An 18,705-nucleotide genomic window follows, 5' to 3' on the forward strand; every position below is an offset into this window, starting at 1 on the left:
GATATATGTGATCTAAAGATGACTTTGGGGGTGAGAGTGGGGCTAAAAAAAAGGAAATAGATGATAAAAAAGATGACTTTGAGTAATTTTTAAATAATTAATTTTAAATATTTTTTTCTTGATCAATTTTGGACATATGAGTTAGAATTCATTTAGACTATATATATATGTTGAATATAATCATAGGTAATATAACAAATTCTATAATAGTAGAAAGTAAGTTTTAGATTTTTTTGGTAACTCTTTTCACAAATGTTATATTATTTTTCCCCTCTGGTTTTGAAAAGAATAGTTTTGAGTCTTTGAGAATGGTCATACCATAAAATTATATCTGTGTTCCACAAAAGTTAATAATTGGAAAAGGAATGAACATTTAGTTAAAATATCAGTAGCTTAAACTATCAATGGGAGTCTGTAACTCTAAGTTTACTTAATTTTCCTTAGAAAATTTTATGAAATACTCCCTTGAAATCAAATCATATTATAGCAAGTTGCTTCAAGTTAGTATATGTGAACTGCTAGTTCACAACAATCATGACTGATTGTTGAGTCTACTTTTCATTTTTACTGAAGTATGGGTAAGACTTAGACATGCCCTCTTCTTTGACAAGTTTTTCCTTGTTGCAACAGATTCTATAACTTGCCTGTTGGTTGCTGATGCAGCTTTTCAGAAATAGGCCGTGCAGTGTGGCCCCAGGCAAAAGCTTTGTCTTTTCTCCCCAGAACCTAGCAGAATGACTGCCAGAGTGATCACCATAAAGCATTTTACCAGGTTATTTTGAAGGGACGCAGGGAGCAGAAAGAGTGTATTTCAGGAAGTTCAGCAGGGCAGAAAAGGCCTGTGGAAAACAAAGGAGTGTAAGGATTTCATTTATTTTAGGGTATGGATAGGATAAAGAAGTGAATTTAGCTACATCGTGCTGAGATTTTATTGATTTAAATACAGTAGTCTTAAAATTGTCTTGGGAGTTGGTGTGTTAACTCAATCCGTTTAACTAAACAGAATGCAGGCAAGGCAGGCTGAACTTCTGTTTCTCCCGGCAGTGCTTTTTCTGCTACTTAATTTGATATTCTCCATACTGAGAGAATGGTGTTTCTTTACATTCTTTCAAAGGAAAATCCTCCTCTTTTGAGTTTAGCAATTCTATTAACTAGAGCAGATTGACTTGTCATTATTTTTAAGGAGTGCAAAGATTGGGGTCAGGAAACCTTTATACTGTAATTGGGTTTAAGTACTTTTTTAACGTGGTCTACTTAGGTTGGTGCAAAAGTAATTTGCGATTTTTGCCATTACTTTCTTACCTACTTTTTAAGTACTCTAAGGATTAATATGAGGATTGAACATTTTGAATAAGACACTATTCTTAATTGTAGAACTACATACTACAATCTGGTTACACAAAGCTGTGGGGTCACCGCCTCTCCATATAAGCTGGCTCTGTGCTCTCAATTGTCCTGTGTGCAGTATGGGTGGAAATACAAGAGAGAAGGCCACTTACTAGCTGAATGGCCTTGGGCACATCACCAAAGGAGCCTTCCTGTGCTCAGAAAGAGTATGTGGAATCGGGACCAAAGTGATTGTCCTATTTCTATTCTGTGAAACTTTGATACTTTTAAGAAACATTTAGGATAAACTATGACACCATTATCTTCATCCTGATGTTCAGCCTAAACCAGGCATATTCTGGGTCCATATTCTTTTGGGTCTTGACGTGGCTTCTATTAGACAAGGAAAATATGAATCTTCTACTTTATAGTCATTATTGATGTGATTTCTTACTGAGATCAGAGTGTCAGAGCCAGAATGGAAATAACAGGTAAAATAGAAGCCTGTAGTTTTTTATTCAGTTTGAATTTGAGGCTGGGTAAACTTGTGGGTTTTAATTTCAAAGTAAAAAAAGGGTGGGTCTAGGAGAACAGACTAAATATATTAAGAGAATGTTAAAAACCCAAGTTGTTAACTGTATTGAAGCGTTGGTTGGTTGTGCGTGTGTGTGTGTGTGTGTGTGTGTGTGTGTGTGTGTGTAGCTACCATGTTTATTTTGACAGAGTGGTTTGCCTGAGTAAAAGCTTTGTGTTTAAATCCTACTGTAAGCAAAGAAAAACATGTTTAACAATGTAATTGCCTTGTGCTCAATTTGCTACTCACTTTGGAGCAGGTTCACACACTAAAATAACATAAGGGGAGGTTAAATTACATCAAAGGTTAAGACAGATAAGCTTAAGCGATCTCATTGTAGCTCCTATACTAATTAAAACAAGTTGATAAAATATTTTTGTAAGTACTAGCCTTCCTTTATGTGTAGTGCTTAGTGTCTTTATTTTTAGTAGAAAAAAGTTCTTAAAAATATTTGAGGAAATTTATATTAAAACCTTTTGAGTTTTCATTTAAATAATACTTGCCAGTTAATCAGGAAATGATTCTTTAAATTTTTTTTTATTTTTAATTTTTGTGGGTACATAGTAGTATATAGGAAATAATTCCTAAACACCCTGTGAATTTGAGGCACAGTGTGGAGCATCAGTGGGCTGCAGTTAGCTTCTTTGTCCACTCCTGTGTCTTATCTAATTTCCATGTTACAGGCACAGGGATGGGCCAAGGCTGAAGCAGAGACTTTACCCTAGCTGGTGATCAGATGGAAAAGCAAGGCTGGGGCCTAATTACAGGAGCTCCTTGAACATGACCCAAGAACTTGGAGCATTAGTCTGAGTTTCTGAGGTTTCTGAATGTGTGTATGATGTGATCATAGTCAAGTTTTCAGAATGCCGATCTGAAGGTATTAATCAAACTTTTTTTGCTGTGTATCTCCTAAGAGAATTAGAAAAAAACCAGCATTCTTGTAAATTTTCAAGTTGTCACACCCAGTTTTTTAAAGGCTTAAATAGATGCTGAGGATACAGTTTCCAGTTCATTGTAAACATTGTAATTTATGCAAACAGAATCCTAATTATCATAGTAACTTGGTAACCATTATCATCCATTTAAAAAATAATTAATTTTTTTTTTTTTGAGACGGAATTTTGCTCTCGTCGCCCAGGCTGGAGTGCAGTGGTGCGATCTCGGCTCACTGCAGTCTCGGCCTTCCAGGTTCAAGTGATTTTTCTGCCTCAGCCTCACGAGTAGCTGGGATTACAGGCACGTGCCACCATGCCCAGCTAATTTTTGTATTTTTAGTAGAGACGAGGTTTCGCCATGTTGGTCAGGCTGGTCACTCCTGACCTCAGGTGATCCTCCCGCCTCAGTCTCCCAAAGTGCTGGGATTACAGGCGTGAGCCACCACACCCGGCCTAAAAAAATAATAGAAATTTTACATTCTTTTCTTTATTTCCATTCAGTTTGTACTCAGAATTTGATCCTAAGACAGGGTATTGTCCTGCTTAAAAGTATTTTATTGATCATCCTATCATATTTTCCTATAACAAAATATATATATAAACTTAAATTTTTATTAAGTTGGACTTCTGAGATGGCAGAGTAAGGGCCTCCAGAAATTTGCTCCTCCATGAAAGCGATAAGAGCACTGGCAAGAATTACCAAAATTAACTGTTTCAGAACTCTGGAAATTAACCAAAGGCTTACAGTAATTCTAAGAGTGTTCTTTCAAGAGAAATGACTGAATCGTAATAAAAACAGTGAGCTGTGGTGTTTTAACTTGGTTAGTACCTCCCCCTTTCCCTAGCTCTGTGGTATCAAAGCAATGTAATTGCTATGTAAATAGTTGTTATACTGTATTTAGGGAATAATGACAAGAAAAATAAGCCTATGTATGTTCAGTACAGACCCAACCATCCTTTTTTTTCCATGAATATTTTCCATTGACAATTGGTCAAATCCATGGATGTGGAAACCCACAGATATAGAGGACAGACTGCATATGAATGGGGTGGAGAGGGAGTCTTAGCTACCTGGAGAATGTGTGCTGCACCAAAACAGTATTCTGATTCACATTCCAAAAAAAAACTCTGGACTGGTTTAATAAGACACAATGCAGGCCAAACTGCCCCATTGGAACTCTGATCTGGGGGATATGTAGACATCATATCACCTATTATCAGTTGAGCTTTTAGAATATTTTGAACAGCAGGGAGTTGTGAGTTGTATTTTCTAATCGGTAACTGGTCTACAGATGACCCGTGTTGCCAGTTAATCATGCAGTTTTATGCTTTACCTGTTGGGCAGACAAGGGAAGGGGTAAAGTCATTAGTCTTTTCAGCAGAGGTCATTGGGATTTCAGAGGTAAGGGGAAAGGGCCAAATCAGCCATGGCCTTTGGCCTCCAAGCACCATTTTGGGGCTCATCAAGAGAGAAGAAGCAGGTCCAACATTTACACTGCGTTGTAATTTACATGGTAAATGAAAATCACATAGATAAACTATGAGTAAAGAGGTTTGAGTATTGCCACATTTTGAATATTTGTGCTGACAAAGGAGGACATTAATCTGGATAATCAAAATCAAGCTTATTTTCCTAAGCAAGGATAATATTGGAATTCAGTACTAAAGACTGACATGAAGTCTTTAAAAATAGGATTGTTTAACAACTGATTGGACAGTTTCTCCACAGTTGTATATATACAGTCATGCATTGCTTAATGATAGGGATACATTCTAAGAAGTGTGTCATTTGGCGATTTCATCATCAGGCGTACATCATAGAGTGTACTTATACAAAGTATAGCCTACTACATACCTAGGCCAGATGGTATACCCTGTTGCTCCTATGCTACAAACCTGTACAGCAGGTTTGTTGAATACTGTAGGCAATTGGAACACAATGGTATTTATGCATCTAAACATACAGAAACATAGCAAAGGCACAGTAAAAATACAGTACAAAAGATAAACAGTGGTACACACATGTAGGGCACTTACACATGAAAGGAGCTTGCAGGGCTGGAAGTTACTCTGGGTGAGTCAGTGAGTGAATCTGAAGGCCTAGGACATTACATTACTGTAGACTTTGATAAACACTGTACACTTAGGCTACCCTAAATGTAGGGGAAAAATGAGGTAGGTATACTAGGATGTCACTAGGCAATAGGAATTTGTCAGTTCAGTTATAATCTTATGGGACCACTGTTGTGTACGGAGTTCATTGTTGAATCAAACGTCATTATATAGCATATGACTGTATATGCACACGTACATATACACACACATACACTTACATATATGCTTAGTCTGGAGTCCTCTTCCCATTTTATGATAGTGTGATTTGGTTCCAAGAGCTCTTGAATCTATATTTCCTTCAGAGCACATTATGTAGTGCATGTTCGTGCTAGGATGCTGCACAGTTTTCAATGATTTAGTACCCTCAAGATCTAAATCTCTAAACAAGAGAAAAGGCAGCCTGCTAATTTGTTTTCTAGTACAGTGTGATCCCATTATATGCAAATTGAATTATGCAAATTTCAACTAATCACATATAAATAATATTAATAAAAGCTTCACATTGTGTGCAAAATTTCAACAAGCATGTTTTCCCAAATTATGTGTGAAGCCATTTCATATTTTCAAAGCTGTCAGGTCAACTGAATTATAAAAATGCTTTTTTACCCAGTGGCACCATTTATATTTTTTATATTTTATATGTTTCTATTTTATAAATATGTTTATATTTTATATGTTTATATTTTCTTATAAACAGAAATACTAACTTGTGGCAGTATTATGTGAACTCTTCGTGTTGCTAGAACTTCTGTAAGGATTTTGGTTACGTTTGTATTATTATTATTTTTTACATTCACTGTTACAACTTAAAATCTTTATTATAGCTTTTTCTTTTTTTTTTCTTTGACAGGGTCTGGCTCTGTCGTACAGGCTGGGGTGTAGTAGCATGATCTTGGCTCACTGCAGCTTCCGCCTCCCAGGCTCAAGCCATGCTTCCACCTCGGCCTCCTGAGTAGCTGGGACTACAGGCACGCACCACCACACCAGGCTAATTTTTGTATTTTCTTTTTTTGATAGAGATGAGATCTCACCATGTTGCCCAGGCTGGTTTTGAACTCCTGGGCTGAAGTGACCTTCCTGCCTTGGCCTCTTAAAATGCTGGAATTATAAGCGTGAGCCATTGCGTCCAGCCTGTAGCTTTCAAAATATCACCTAAGTGTGCTAATACTGGTGCTGAAAAACATCCTGGAAATCAGTAACTTTGGAAAAGAAATTAGATGTGATAAAAGATACCAGGACATGACATGCTGTTAATTTATGAAATAAACTCAGAAGTATGAGAGTTAATGCTGATAGAATTAAAAAGTATGAGTAAAGTAGAAATACAGGACAATGACGGCACGTGTCTGTGTTCTGCGCGTGCATTCCCCATACTCTATCCTTAGACTATGGAATAATCTGTTCTGAATTATGTAAGTTCTTCAGGACCATGTCCCATGAGTAAAATGTAGTCATGCTTCATGAATCTCTGTTACCCATGCTAGGGAAAGATGGCTTTGGTTTAAAAATACATATTGTTACAGGACAGGGGTGCCGATCCAGACCCCAAGAGAGGGTTCTTGGATCTCACACAAGAAAGAATTCAGGGCAAGTCCACAGTGCAAAGTGAAAGCAAGTTTATTAAGAAAGTAAAGGAATAAAAGAATGGCTACTCCATAGACAGAGCAGTCCCGAGGGCTGCTGGTTGCCCACTTTATGGTTATTTCTTGATGATATGCTAAACAAGTGGTGGATTATTCATGTGTCCCCTTTTTAGACCATATAGGGTAACTTCCTGACGTTGCCATGGCATTTGTAAACTGTCATGGCACTGGTGGGAGTGGAGCAGTGAGAATGACCAGAGGTCACTCTCGTCACCATTTTGGGTTTGGTGGGTTTTGACCAGCTCCTTTACTGCAATCTGTTTTTATCAGCAAGGTCTTTATGATGTGTATTTTGTGCCGACCTCCTGTCTCATCATGTGACTTAGAATGCCTTAACTATCTGGGAATGCAGCCCAGTAGGTTTCAGCCTCATTTTACCCAGCTCCTATTTAAGATAGAGTTGCTCTGGTTCACACGCCTGTTGACAACATAACAGAGTACTTATTTGTCTGACACTGAGAAGAACATCTTCACGGGGTTAGAAGAAGGTAATTTTGAAGGTCTCCTTTTCCTTCTACTTCTTTGACACTAGTCAGTAAATATTGAGTGGATTATTTTATGCATGCCTTACTGCTTTGTTGTGAAGAAGAAATCTGCATCTTGCCCCTCATAAGCCTAAAGCACACATAAAAAGTCATGATTGACAAAAGTGTAAGTTGGGAGAGCATGCAAGTGGCAACATTTGGCCCAAGAGTAATATAGAGGGCTGTAGAGAGTGGGATGGTACTTTCCCAGCTAAGAAGGCTGGCACCTCCCTGGGCTTGGGAAGATGTGGAAGGGATTGGGCTTGGGACAGGATTGAGGTGAGGCACAGGTGGAGGACGGTGTGTGCCTGCATGTAGCGAAAGGGGGCAAATGAGAGGGGGTGAATATAATAACACTGAAGTGCTTAACTCCTGGTGGGCTTGGCCAGCCTTGCACTTAACGTGGAGAAAGGAGGATGGATGGCCACTTCCTGTTTGTGGCTTTGCTCTAAACTTGTTCAAAATCTCTTGATTTTTATGACAAGTAATATAAAGTGATATGGCATTTATTAACAATTGCTTATAGTTAAACAGTGCTTGGCCAGGTGCAGTGGCTAATACCTATGATCCCAGCACTTTGGGAGGCTAAGGCAGGAGGATCACTTAAGCCCAGGAGTTCAAGACCAGCCTGGGTAACAGAGTGAGACCCCACCTCTACAAAATTTTTTTATAAAAAGTCAGCTGGGGCTAGGCTCGGTGGCTCATGCCTGTAATCCCAGCACTTTGGGAGGCCGAGGCAGGTGGATCACGAAGTCTGGAGATGGAGACCATCCTGGCAAACACAGTGAAACCCCGTCTCTACTAAAAAATACAAAAAATTAGCTGGGCGTGGTGTGGTGGCGGGCGCCTGTAGTCCCAGCTACTTGGGAGACTGAGGCAGGAGAATGGTGTGAACCTGGGAGGCGGAGCTTGCAGTGAGCAGAGATCGTGCCACTGCACTCCAGCCTGGGCGACAGAGCGAGACTCCATCTCAAAAAAAAAAAAATCGACTGGGAGTGGTGGCGTGCACCGTAGTCCCAGCACCCATAGTCCCATGCTGAGGTGGGAGGATGGCTTGAGCCTGGCAGGTTGAAGCTGCAGTAAGCCCTGACCATGCCACTGTACTCCAGTGTGAGCAACAGAGCGAGACCCTGTCTCAAAAAAAAAAAAATTGGTGCTTAGGTGCCAAGCACTGTTCTGACTACTTTAATAACTTCTTCATTCCTCATGGCAACCCTTTTGGGGTAGGTATTAATATTAATATTATTATTTCTGGGCCAGGCACAGTGGCCCATGCCTGTAATCCCAGCACTTTGGGAGGCCAAGGTAGGCAGATCACCTGAGGTCAGGAGTTCAAGACCAGCCTGACCAACATGGAGAAACCCTGTCTCTACTAAAAATACAGAATTAGCCAGGCATGGTGGCACATGCCTGTAATCCCAGCTACTTCGGAAGCTGAGGCGGGAGAATCGCTTGAACCTGGGAGGCGGAGGTTGCGGTGAGCCAAGATAGCACCATTGCACTCCAGCCTGAGCAACAAGAGCGAAACTACGTCTCAAAAAAATTTTTTTTGAAAAAAAATTATTATTTCTGCCATTTTACAGGATTTTATAGGTAAGGAAACAGAGGCACAGGGAAGTTAGGTGATTTGCCAAAGGTCTTTAATAAGTTGCAGAGCTGAGTCACATCCAGGCAGGCTGACTCGATGTCATCTCCCACAGTCTGGAGTTGGGAAGCCGGAGATGGAGGACACTGGTCAGAAATTCATACCCTAAGAGGACCGTGCTCTCTGCAAACAAGGGGATTTGTTCCCACATAAGAGGAATAATCAGCGATCTAATAAAACAGATTTGAAACCTTACATTTGTAATAACCAGTTCACTTTTACACAGCTAAGTACCCCATGGAACCAGGACTTACACGTAAATGTCCTTTTTTTTTCTCCTTTAAAAAAAAATGGTACCTGGGTGCCACAAGGAGGGTAGCAGGAATGATGTTAGTTTGAGGAAGTGAGGGTGAGGGCCAGGCTCTGTCCCGACAGAGAAGGCCTGGACAGAGTCTAGGAGACCTGGCTGGAGCTCTGTAGCTGCCTCCCCAGCAGCTGGGCTGGTTCTCCCCATGGGTTCACCCTCTCTCTATTACTGTGGTCACAACCAGAGGACTGCGTCTGGTTGGGTCATTCTTTCCTTCATCAGAAGATTTATTAAACACTTATTTACACAGTAGTGGGTTTACAAGGATTAATGTGACTAAGTCATCCCTACTTTAGATTTTGCCTGGAAAGCCTCATATGACTTAAGAAGACCCTCCTTACCTTCATTCCACCCAACTCCCCACCTGCTTATGATGCAACTATTTTAAGGGGGATAAAAATATTTAACTCATAGTTTAAAAGCTGAAAATAGCAATGTCCAGTTTATAGGGCTCCTCAGTGAATGAGGTTGTCAGGGGATTTGGGCTCATTGGGCAGTCAGTGTGATCCTCCTCTTTCAATAGGTAAGGAGCACAGAGTTCTGAAGTGAGGGCAGGCTGCAGGGTAAGAAAGCTGGGGAGACAAGATAGGCTTGGCCCAGGTAACTTCAGCCTAGCTACCCTGTTATCCAGACTTGAAACTGAGATTTTTGCCCAGAATCACATGAACCCTGTTATTTCCTTATTTTAACTTGAGCAGGAGAAATAGAAGCTGGTTACTGAATACTTGATGATGAACCTAAAATACAGGCCTTGGAAGGTTTATATACTTTTTTAAACAATGCCAACTCTGTGTAAAGGAGCATTTTTCTGTTTTGCTTGTTAGATTATCACAGTTTAATTAATGCGCCAAGGGAAGTTGGTGGCACAAGTGTATGATACCCTTCTCCCATCTCTCGTGTTGAAGATTTAGTTGTATCAGATCAATCTATATTCCATTTATGCCTTTGTGGGACTGCTGTTCTGTTTTTTCTTTGGAGACAAGGTTTCACTCTATTGCCCAGGCTCACTGCTGCCTCAATTTCCTCGACTCACTTGATCCTTCCACCTCAGCCTTCTGAGTAGCTGGGACTATAGGCACATGCCACTGAGCCCAGCTAATTTTTTAAAATTTTTGTGGAGGCGGGGTCTCACTATGTTGTCCAGGCTGTTCTCTAACTCCTGGCCTCAAGTCATTCTCTGGCCTTAGCCTCCCAAGTGCTGGAATTACAGGCGTGAGCCACTGTGCCTGGCCATACTTACTTATTCTCTAAACACCTACTGTATGGCATGTTCAAAACATTAGAAAAAGTAGAAAATATTGGAGCAGTTTGCATTTATCTGGGGAGTGAAATACAGTGGTATAAAATTATGGTAGAAGTAGCATGTAAGTAAACATTTTTATGAAACTTTACTATTTATAAAGTATTTTCATGTACATGAGCTGAATAGGGCAAGCATTTTATCCTCACTTTACAGATGAGGAAACAAAACTGCACAGTGTCAAACAACTAATCAGGAGCAGACCTGGCACCAAACACCTCTCTTCTATTATTCCCTGCTGCTTTTCCAGTTTGGACAATGTGTGTGTGTAGTGTGTGTGTGTCGGGGGCGGGGGTGGTGCTAATGAGGGAGGAAAGTATGTTTGAACCGAGCCTTGAAGGAAATAATGTCCGAATTTAGAGGCCAACACACCTCAGCAAAAGCATTGTCAGACATCCTCTGACTATTCCCGAGGTCCACCCTGTTACCCCATTTTGCCTGTCTCCCTGGGAGCCTCACCCTGCTGGTGTGTAATAGGGTGAGGTGTCTGTTGTGTGTATTACTGGGCGTATTTAACATGCTCTTGGCCTTGTATTTGTTTTTGAAGCCTACCCACAAGGCCACATCAAAGTGGCTGACTATAAACAAGCAGGGCTGGCAAGTTGGAGTGGGGGCTCTTTATACAAGGAAGAGGCTTGCTGGTTAGGAAACAGTGGAGCGTGGCTGTGAACATGACAAACACTTAAAGGGACAGGGACGGGGCACAGCTGTGGTACCTCGTCTGTGTTCCATGCGTGCATTTCTGTTAGACCATTAGAGCTCTTAGCTCAAGACCTGGCATGTAGGAAGTGCTCAGTATTGGTTAAATGAAATATTTGCTGCTTTTTGAAAAGACACAGAATTTTTCCTCTCTTAATCCACCTTTCTTTAGTGTGAAAATACTTTTCAAAGAAATATCAAGTCAGTCTCAGCATTTACAGTTGGAATATTGTGAATGCAAATGTTAGTTAGATCTTCCTTTGACCTGATTTGATTTTATTGGTCTTGGGTTAGTAAAATTTGGTTATTGTGGTTACATTTCAGTGACGTTCACTTCAAGGCTCTTCATCTGAAGGATCAAGATAAAAACAACTACACTTAATAATTGACCAATTAACATTTTAAAGGCCTCTAAAGGTCACAGCCCAGGTGACTGGTGAATTTACTCAGTTTCAAACCACTCTTCTACTTCTTTTTGTTGTGCTTCAGTACATCCAGGTCTGACTGCCTAAGATTACAGCTCTCTTTTTCACTTCTGCTTCTCTTGTCATGTGTGGGTTTGGTGAACCAGTGTCTTTAATGCGACTTTATTCAACACTGGAGTTTTACAAAGCCTGGGCCCAGTGGTGCCGGGAACACTAAGATGAGTAGGAGGCTTCCTCTCCTGAGTCGTCAGGGGATTATGAAGAGTCCCCATGATGAGGGACTCAAGTAAGATTGGGGCCAGACCATCGGGGAGGGGAGGAGAAGGGGTTGGAGTCAGGATAGGGGGGCAATCCTGGTAAAATTGGTGTGTAGAGAGGTGGGCCTTGAAGCAGTAGGAGTGGGGAGGAAGTTTACTAGATGCCAGGTGCTTTCTCAGCACTTCATCTGTATAGTTTTTTTCATTTCATTCTTCTGAACCATTTAAGGTACATTCTGTTGTTTTGTGCATTTTATACAGAGGAAACTGACACAAAGAGAAGTTAAGTAACTTGTCCAAGAGCATGCAGCTCATAAATGGTTCTGCCTGGATTCCAACTCAGTCTGGTTGCGGAATCTGAACTGTGAATTGCTGTCAGTGGCTGAATGGGATTTGGACAAATGAAGATTAAGGGGAAACCACAGTGATCAAATATTAATACATAGACGTAGACAAATTGGCTTAGGGCCATTTTGCCAAGGCCCTGGAATCCCACACCTGAAGGAGATAATTGTAACATATGACAGAACTAATATTTGTACAGGCTTTATGGGTCCACATTGCCACCACCCTCTGCTGATTGATTTGGTGGAATGTTGTGTCTGTGGTTCAGTGTGCAGGGATAAGGTTGGGAAGGTTGTTGAGTAGAGGAGTCACATGGTTTGTTCCCTTTCATATGTCTTTAAGCTGTCCTGAGGTTTTGGCCTGTATTCCTTGAACTCATGAACATGGTGTTAAGGCTCAGCCTCTGCTGTCTTCTGTCCCCTGCCCATGCTCTTTCCCTGCCCTACAGTTACCCTCTGGAAAGAGTTTCCTGGAGTCTCCCTGTTTCTGCCTTTTCACCTCACTGTCCACCTCTGACCTGCCCTCCATCATTCCCTCTGGAGCTGTTCTCCATGAGGAGACAGTGCCTGGCTCACTGCTCATTTTGGCTGGGCCTTGCAGGCTTATTGCATCCAGTGAGTTCTTAACTCAGGGTGATTTTACCCCCTAGGGAATACCTGGCAGTGCCTGGAGACATTGAGTGGGGCTGGGCTCTACGGGATGGATAGTGAGGTTGCTGCTAGACATCTTACAGGATGGCTCCCACAACAGAGATCCAGCCCGAATGTCTGTAGTGCAGAGGTGGAGAAGCACCGATGTTACCTGGTGCTCTGGGACATTTTGCAGTTCTCCATTCTTTTTTTTTTTTTTTTAAAGGGAGTCTCACTGTGCCACTCAGGCTGGAGTGCAGTGGCGCAATCTCTACTCACTATAACCTTCGTCTTCCAATTCAAGTGATACTCCCACCTCAGCCTCCCAAGTAGCTGGGATTACAGGTGTGCGCCACTACACCCAGCTAATTTTTGTATTTTTAGTAGAGATGGGGTTTCATCATGTTGGCCAGGCTGGTATCGAACTCCTGACCTCAGGTGATCCACCCACCACGGCCTTCGAAAGTGCTGGGATTACAGGCGTGAGCCACTGCGCTGTCCCCTGACTGCCTGGACATAATTCTCTCCTGACTTGTTTTTCAGTAAATTCTGAGTTCATTTCTTACCAATCTCTGCAGGGGAATCTTCTCCTCCAGCCTTGGTTCCAGTCCTTGCATCCCAGGATTCTTTTCCTGGCCTCTGGTCTCTGCCCACTCATCACATTTTTCTTGGGCATCTCATTAGTCCTAGGGATTTGACCTTCATCTGTGGGTGAGTGACTCCACATCTGTATTCACAGCTCTAGCTCTCTTGAGCTCCAGTCAAATTCATGTCTTCTCCACCTCAGTGGTACACAGGTACTTCCAAATCAGTGGGTCCTAAATAGGGCAGCCTTAAGTCTTTTTCCATCCTCCCTGCCCTGCTGCTCCCACATTGCTGTCCATCAGCATGGACTCTCACACACACACACTCTCTCTATCTCTCTGAGCATCTTCTCACACTGCTCCTGAAGTGCAGGCACTCCTTATTTCTAAACCCGCAGCACCCTCCCTCTGGCCTCCTTACTTCCAGTCCCGTGCCCCACGCTGCCACCAGGGGAGTTTTCTAGAGCAGAACTCTGAGGCTGGGAGTCTGCCTTTAGCTTCTGTCATCTATACACATAATCTAAACTGCTTCATGACCAAGCCCAGTGGTTCCCAATTGGGAGAGTAGTATTGCCCTCCAAAGGGGACCTTTGAAAGTGTTATGAACATTGGGGGTATCATGATGGGGAAGGTGGGGTGGGTGGGCTACAGATACTGAGTGCTCAGGCCCAGTGATGTTTGCTTCCTGTAGTGTGCTGGACTGGGCTGTCCAGTGCATTACAGGAAGAGAATTGTCCGGATGTCAGTAGTGCCCTCATTAAGAACTGGCGATGTAGTTTTTAGCTTCTGCCTAGAGGATGAGGAGAGAAATGCTGAGCACTGGTCCTGGAGAGTACTTATTTTGGGGATTGGGAGGCGAAAGAACTGCATGGTATGAAACCTTACGGAAATGCAAGCAAGAATGTAAGGGAGTGATGAATTGTATTGAAAATTGTAGAAATGCCAAGACACAAGTGGGGAAGGCTGTTAGTTGTGTGACTCCCTGAAGCACCCTTGTCATCCCGGCCTGTAAGCCACACTAACCCCCACTCATACAACCGGCAGCCACTCTTTGGGGCCTGTGGCAACAAGTTTGCTTCCTTGGTCCTGCACTGTGAGACTTTCAGTCTCCCAGTTTGGCCCCACATTTGGTCAGTTTTGCCATCTCTGCATTAGCCCCTTCCACCTCTGGCCACCTCATTACACAGCTTCTTTTGTAAATGAAAATATCCCAAGCTGTGTCACAGTCAGCTAACGACAAGAACAGCAGCAACAACATTAATGATCCTTTATGTGCCAGGTACTGTGCTAAACTCTTTATAAGCATTTCTTATTTAATCTTCAGAAAATCTCTGTAAGGTAGCTACTATAATTATGCCCATTTATGGTTGAAGAAATTGAAGATTAAACAGATGAAATAACCAGTTCACTTTTACACGGCTAGTATCCCATGGAACCAGGACTTATACATACATGTCCTTTTATTTCTCATTTTAAAAAACAGATTTTATTTTTTAGAGCAGATTTAAGTTCACAGAAAAACTGGAAGTACAGAGTGTTCCCATATACCTCTTGCCTCCTCCAGCCTCCCCCCCTATGAACACAGAATGGCACATGTGTTATAATCGATGAACCTACATTTACACATCACTGTCACTTGATTTCATAGTTGACATTGGGGTTCCCTTTTGGTATTGTACATCCTATGGATTTTGACAAATGTATAATGACGTGTATCTGCCATTATAGTATCATAGGAATAGATTCACTGCCCTAAAAATCCTCTGTGCTTCACCTGCTCATCCCCCACCCCCTGTGGCAACCACTTGTTTGTTTTTTTTTACTGACTCTGTCATGTCTTTTTGACATTTTAGAAATAAATTCTAAGCTCAGATGTTCAGTTATCATTGAATAGCTATAAGGAATCAGTGGAGTTCCCATATCCATGAATCATGTTTATTTCTTAAGAATTGGGTTAGTGGATTCTACTTTCTGTCACCATGTTTTCTGTCCTTTCTGGGAACCGGCTTGGCTGTTTGCACCGTGTGTGTGGGACATGTACTCAAGATAGAGTACAACTATGTTGTTCCCACTTCCTGTCCTGATAGCTTTGGAAGAATTCTGGTTTTTTCCTTCACAGCCTGGCTTTGTAATTTTGTGTAGACCAACAATTAGTTTGATTCAATATCCCTGCCATTAGGTGTCAGACCACCTTAGACGAGAAATGGGCATGAGACCGTCTATGTTCCAGCGGCTTTCTGGTATTCAGGACAACCTAAAGCTCGGGATGAAGGGCTTTGAAGGTCCTTTTTAGAGATTCCACCGGACTGGTTGGTTAAGTAGCTTCATCATATTATTCCCTGGTTCACTGGAGTGATTCATCTTTAAAGGAACCCTAGAACTGCCTTTCATTATATTCATGTCTTAGAAAAACCTTATACCATACTGTTGCAAGTACAGGTTGAGTATCCCTAATCCAAAAATCTGAAATCTGTTCTCTCTTTATTCCTCCCCCAGAAGCCCCATGTGCCACTCCCCTGATCTGCAGCTTCGGGAGGCCGGTGGACCTGGAAAAGGACGACTACCAGAAGGTGGTGTGCAACAACGAGCACTGCCCCTGCAGCACCTGGATGCACCTGCAGTGCTTCTACGAGTGGGAGAGCAGCATCCTCGTCCAGTTCAACTGTATCGGCCGCGCGCGCAGCTGGAACGAGAAGCAATGCCGCCAGAACATGTGGACAAAGAAGGGCTACGACCTGGCCTTCCGCTTCTGCTCCTGCCGCTGTGGCCAGGGCCACTTGAAGAAGGACACAGACTGGTATCAGGTGAAGCGGATGCAGGACGAGAAAAAGAAGAAGTCTGGCTCCGAGAAGAACACAGGGAGGCCTCCTGGTGAGGTGGCGGAGGAGGCAAAAAAGTGCAGGCCCCCAAATAAGCCCCAGAAAGGCCCGAGTCACGACCTCCCCCGCCGGCATTCCATGGACCGGCAGAACTCCCAGGAGAAGGCAGTGGGTGCCGCAGCCTACGGTGCCCGTTCCCCCGGTGGCTCCCCGGGCCAGTCCCCACCCACGGGCTACTCCATCCTCTCTCCTGCCCACTTCAGCGGCCCCCGCTCCTCCAGATACCTCGGGGAGTTCTTAAAGAACGCCATCCATCTGGAGCCTCACAAGAAGGCCATGGCTGGGGGCCATGTGTTCAGAAATGCCCACTTTGATTACAGCCCTGCAGGGTTGTCAGTTCACAGGGGGGGACACTTCGACACCCCCGTGCAGTTCCTTCGGCGGCTGGACCTCTCCGAGCTCCTCACTCACATCCCCAGGCATAAGCTGAACACCTTCCACGTGCGCATGGAAGACGATGCCCAAGTGGGCCAGGGGGAGGACTTGCGGAAGTTCATTCTGGCCGCGCTCAGTGCCAGCCACAGAAACGTGGTAAACTGTGCCCTGTGCCACCGGGCGCTCCCGGTGTTCGAACAGTTCCCACTGGTGGATGGAACTCTGTTCCTAAGCCCGTCGAGACATGATGAGATCGAATATGATGTTCCTTGTCACCTTCAAGGTATAGGTGTTAATTCACCTTGCCTGCTTTCTGTTTGTTAAAAACCAAACAGTGAACAAGACAGATAGCTCTATTTTGGTGTAGTTTTCACCAATGTTGTTTTTTTGTTCTAGTCAGGTGCTAGGTAACATTTAAATATTTCAGCTTCGCCCAGTGACGCGGTGATTTTTTACTCTGATGTCACAGTACCAACTACAGTTGTCCTAGCGGATAATTTTGTGTGTTCTGTAATTTGAAGAGAGGATTGCCAGTGTATGGTTTTGCATAATGGGGAAGGAAATTAGTGGAGTTGTTGCATATTTGTCACTTACTTTAAACCTGTTTAATGGGCCCAGCTAGCTCTGTATCCTCTTAGATCCTTATAAACATAACAGTGAGGAAAAGCAGTGGTCAGAAAAGGTCCGAGGTATTTTTAGATTAGTTGAATTAATTTTGAAGTTTATGAAAGATGAGAGTGTCTTGATAGCAGCAAAAGGTAAATAGGATTATTGAAAGCTCAGGCATTAGCCTGGTGGTGGTGGTGGAAGGAGGGGCGATGGGGAAGCTTATTATTCCTGTGGATGACATATAAGGACTTGGTACATTTCAGCCATAAATTGAATGACACGAGGTTGGTTAGTATAAGAAATCTATCAGTTCGTGTACAACTACTGAACTTCCATAAAGATGAGACACATCACATATAACATGTTTACACTTTAAATGTGTGCTAAAAAGCTTGTTGTAAAAATGATATATCCCCCACCTGTCTCCTTCCCACCAACCCTGCTGTGTCAGTACCCAGACAAACATTTTCAAATCTTAGCTGATGCTTCAAGTTTTTGACATCGTGATTGTAAATACTGCTGTCTTCATTCTCCAGCTTTACATATTATCTGTTTATTGACTGGCTTTGAAGGTGGATGACTGTGCATCCCCCTCCTCCTTCCTCTCAGGATGAGATACCATAATTATTGGTTAAATCCTTAATGTTTACTAATGTGAATATATATATTTAATATTGATCCAAGAAGTATAGGGTTTTATCTTATTATATAGTACTGTACATTCTAGGACTCCTTTTGTTTTTATTAGGGTTAATTGATTATTTTCATTTGCAGAGTTGTTTTTTTTTTTTTTTTTTTTTTTTATTAACTTTGGCTAGTTCTCACTCTCCAGCAGCTTTACAAACCATCTTTCAAAACATTTCCACATACCTGTCAGATTTTTTTTGGAAAAAAAATTTTTGCCCCTGAAAATGCCCCTCATGGAGACTCTTACCCTCCTGCTTCTACCTGTCCTGGTGCACTCAGGACCTGGTGTACCACATAGCTGTCCTTCTAGGGATGCCTTCATTTCTGTCCTGTTTTTAAAAATCTTGTTTCCTAGATCTCAATATTTTATTTTTTCTCGGTTTATTCTCTCAGCTTTTAGGAAACATCCCCCAGGAGCTTTTTGAGAAAGGGAGCATGGGAATAGATTATTTGAGACTTTGAACGTCTGAGAATATCCTGATTTTATCTTCACTCTCCATTGCTATTTAGCTGGCTGTAGTCTTCTAAGTTATACATATTTTCCCCTTGGAATTTTGAAGACATTTCTTTACTGTCTCCCATCTTACAATGTCGCTATTTTGAGAGGTCTGATGGTACTCTTATTCCTGTCTTTGCCTCCATCTCCACCCCTCCATGAAGGTTTTAAGATTTTCTTCGTATATCCCTAATGTTCTGAAATTTCACCATATGTGGGTCTTTTACACAGTTTTCTCTATTTGTCGTGCTTTCTGTACTCTCTTGGCCCTTTGGCTCTATAAACTTACCATCTTCCATTTGGAGAAATTTGTTTTTGTATTATTTCTTTGATAATTTCCACTACCCTATT

General features: G+C 42.3%; 1 protein-coding gene across 1 annotated transcript in view; it reads left to right on the forward strand.

Annotated features, from left to right (window-relative positions):
* The window catches only part of HECA (hdc homolog, cell cycle regulator), a 45,797-nt gene that overhangs the window by 15,445 nt on the left and 11,647 nt on the right, over window positions 1–18,705 (forward strand). Inside the window, exon 2 of the mRNA XM_054492695.2 lies at window positions 15,805–16,845. Within this exon, the coding sequence (XP_054348670.2) occupies window positions 15,805–16,845 (1,041 nt within the window). The remainder of the gene's footprint in view (window positions 1–15,804; window positions 16,846–18,705) is intronic.

Source organism: Pongo pygmaeus, chromosome 5 (assembly GCF_028885625.2).
Source record: "Pongo pygmaeus isolate AG05252 chromosome 5, NHGRI_mPonPyg2-v2.0_pri, whole genome shotgun sequence".
Lineage (NCBI taxonomy): Eukaryota > Metazoa > Chordata > Mammalia > Primates > Hominidae > Pongo > Pongo pygmaeus.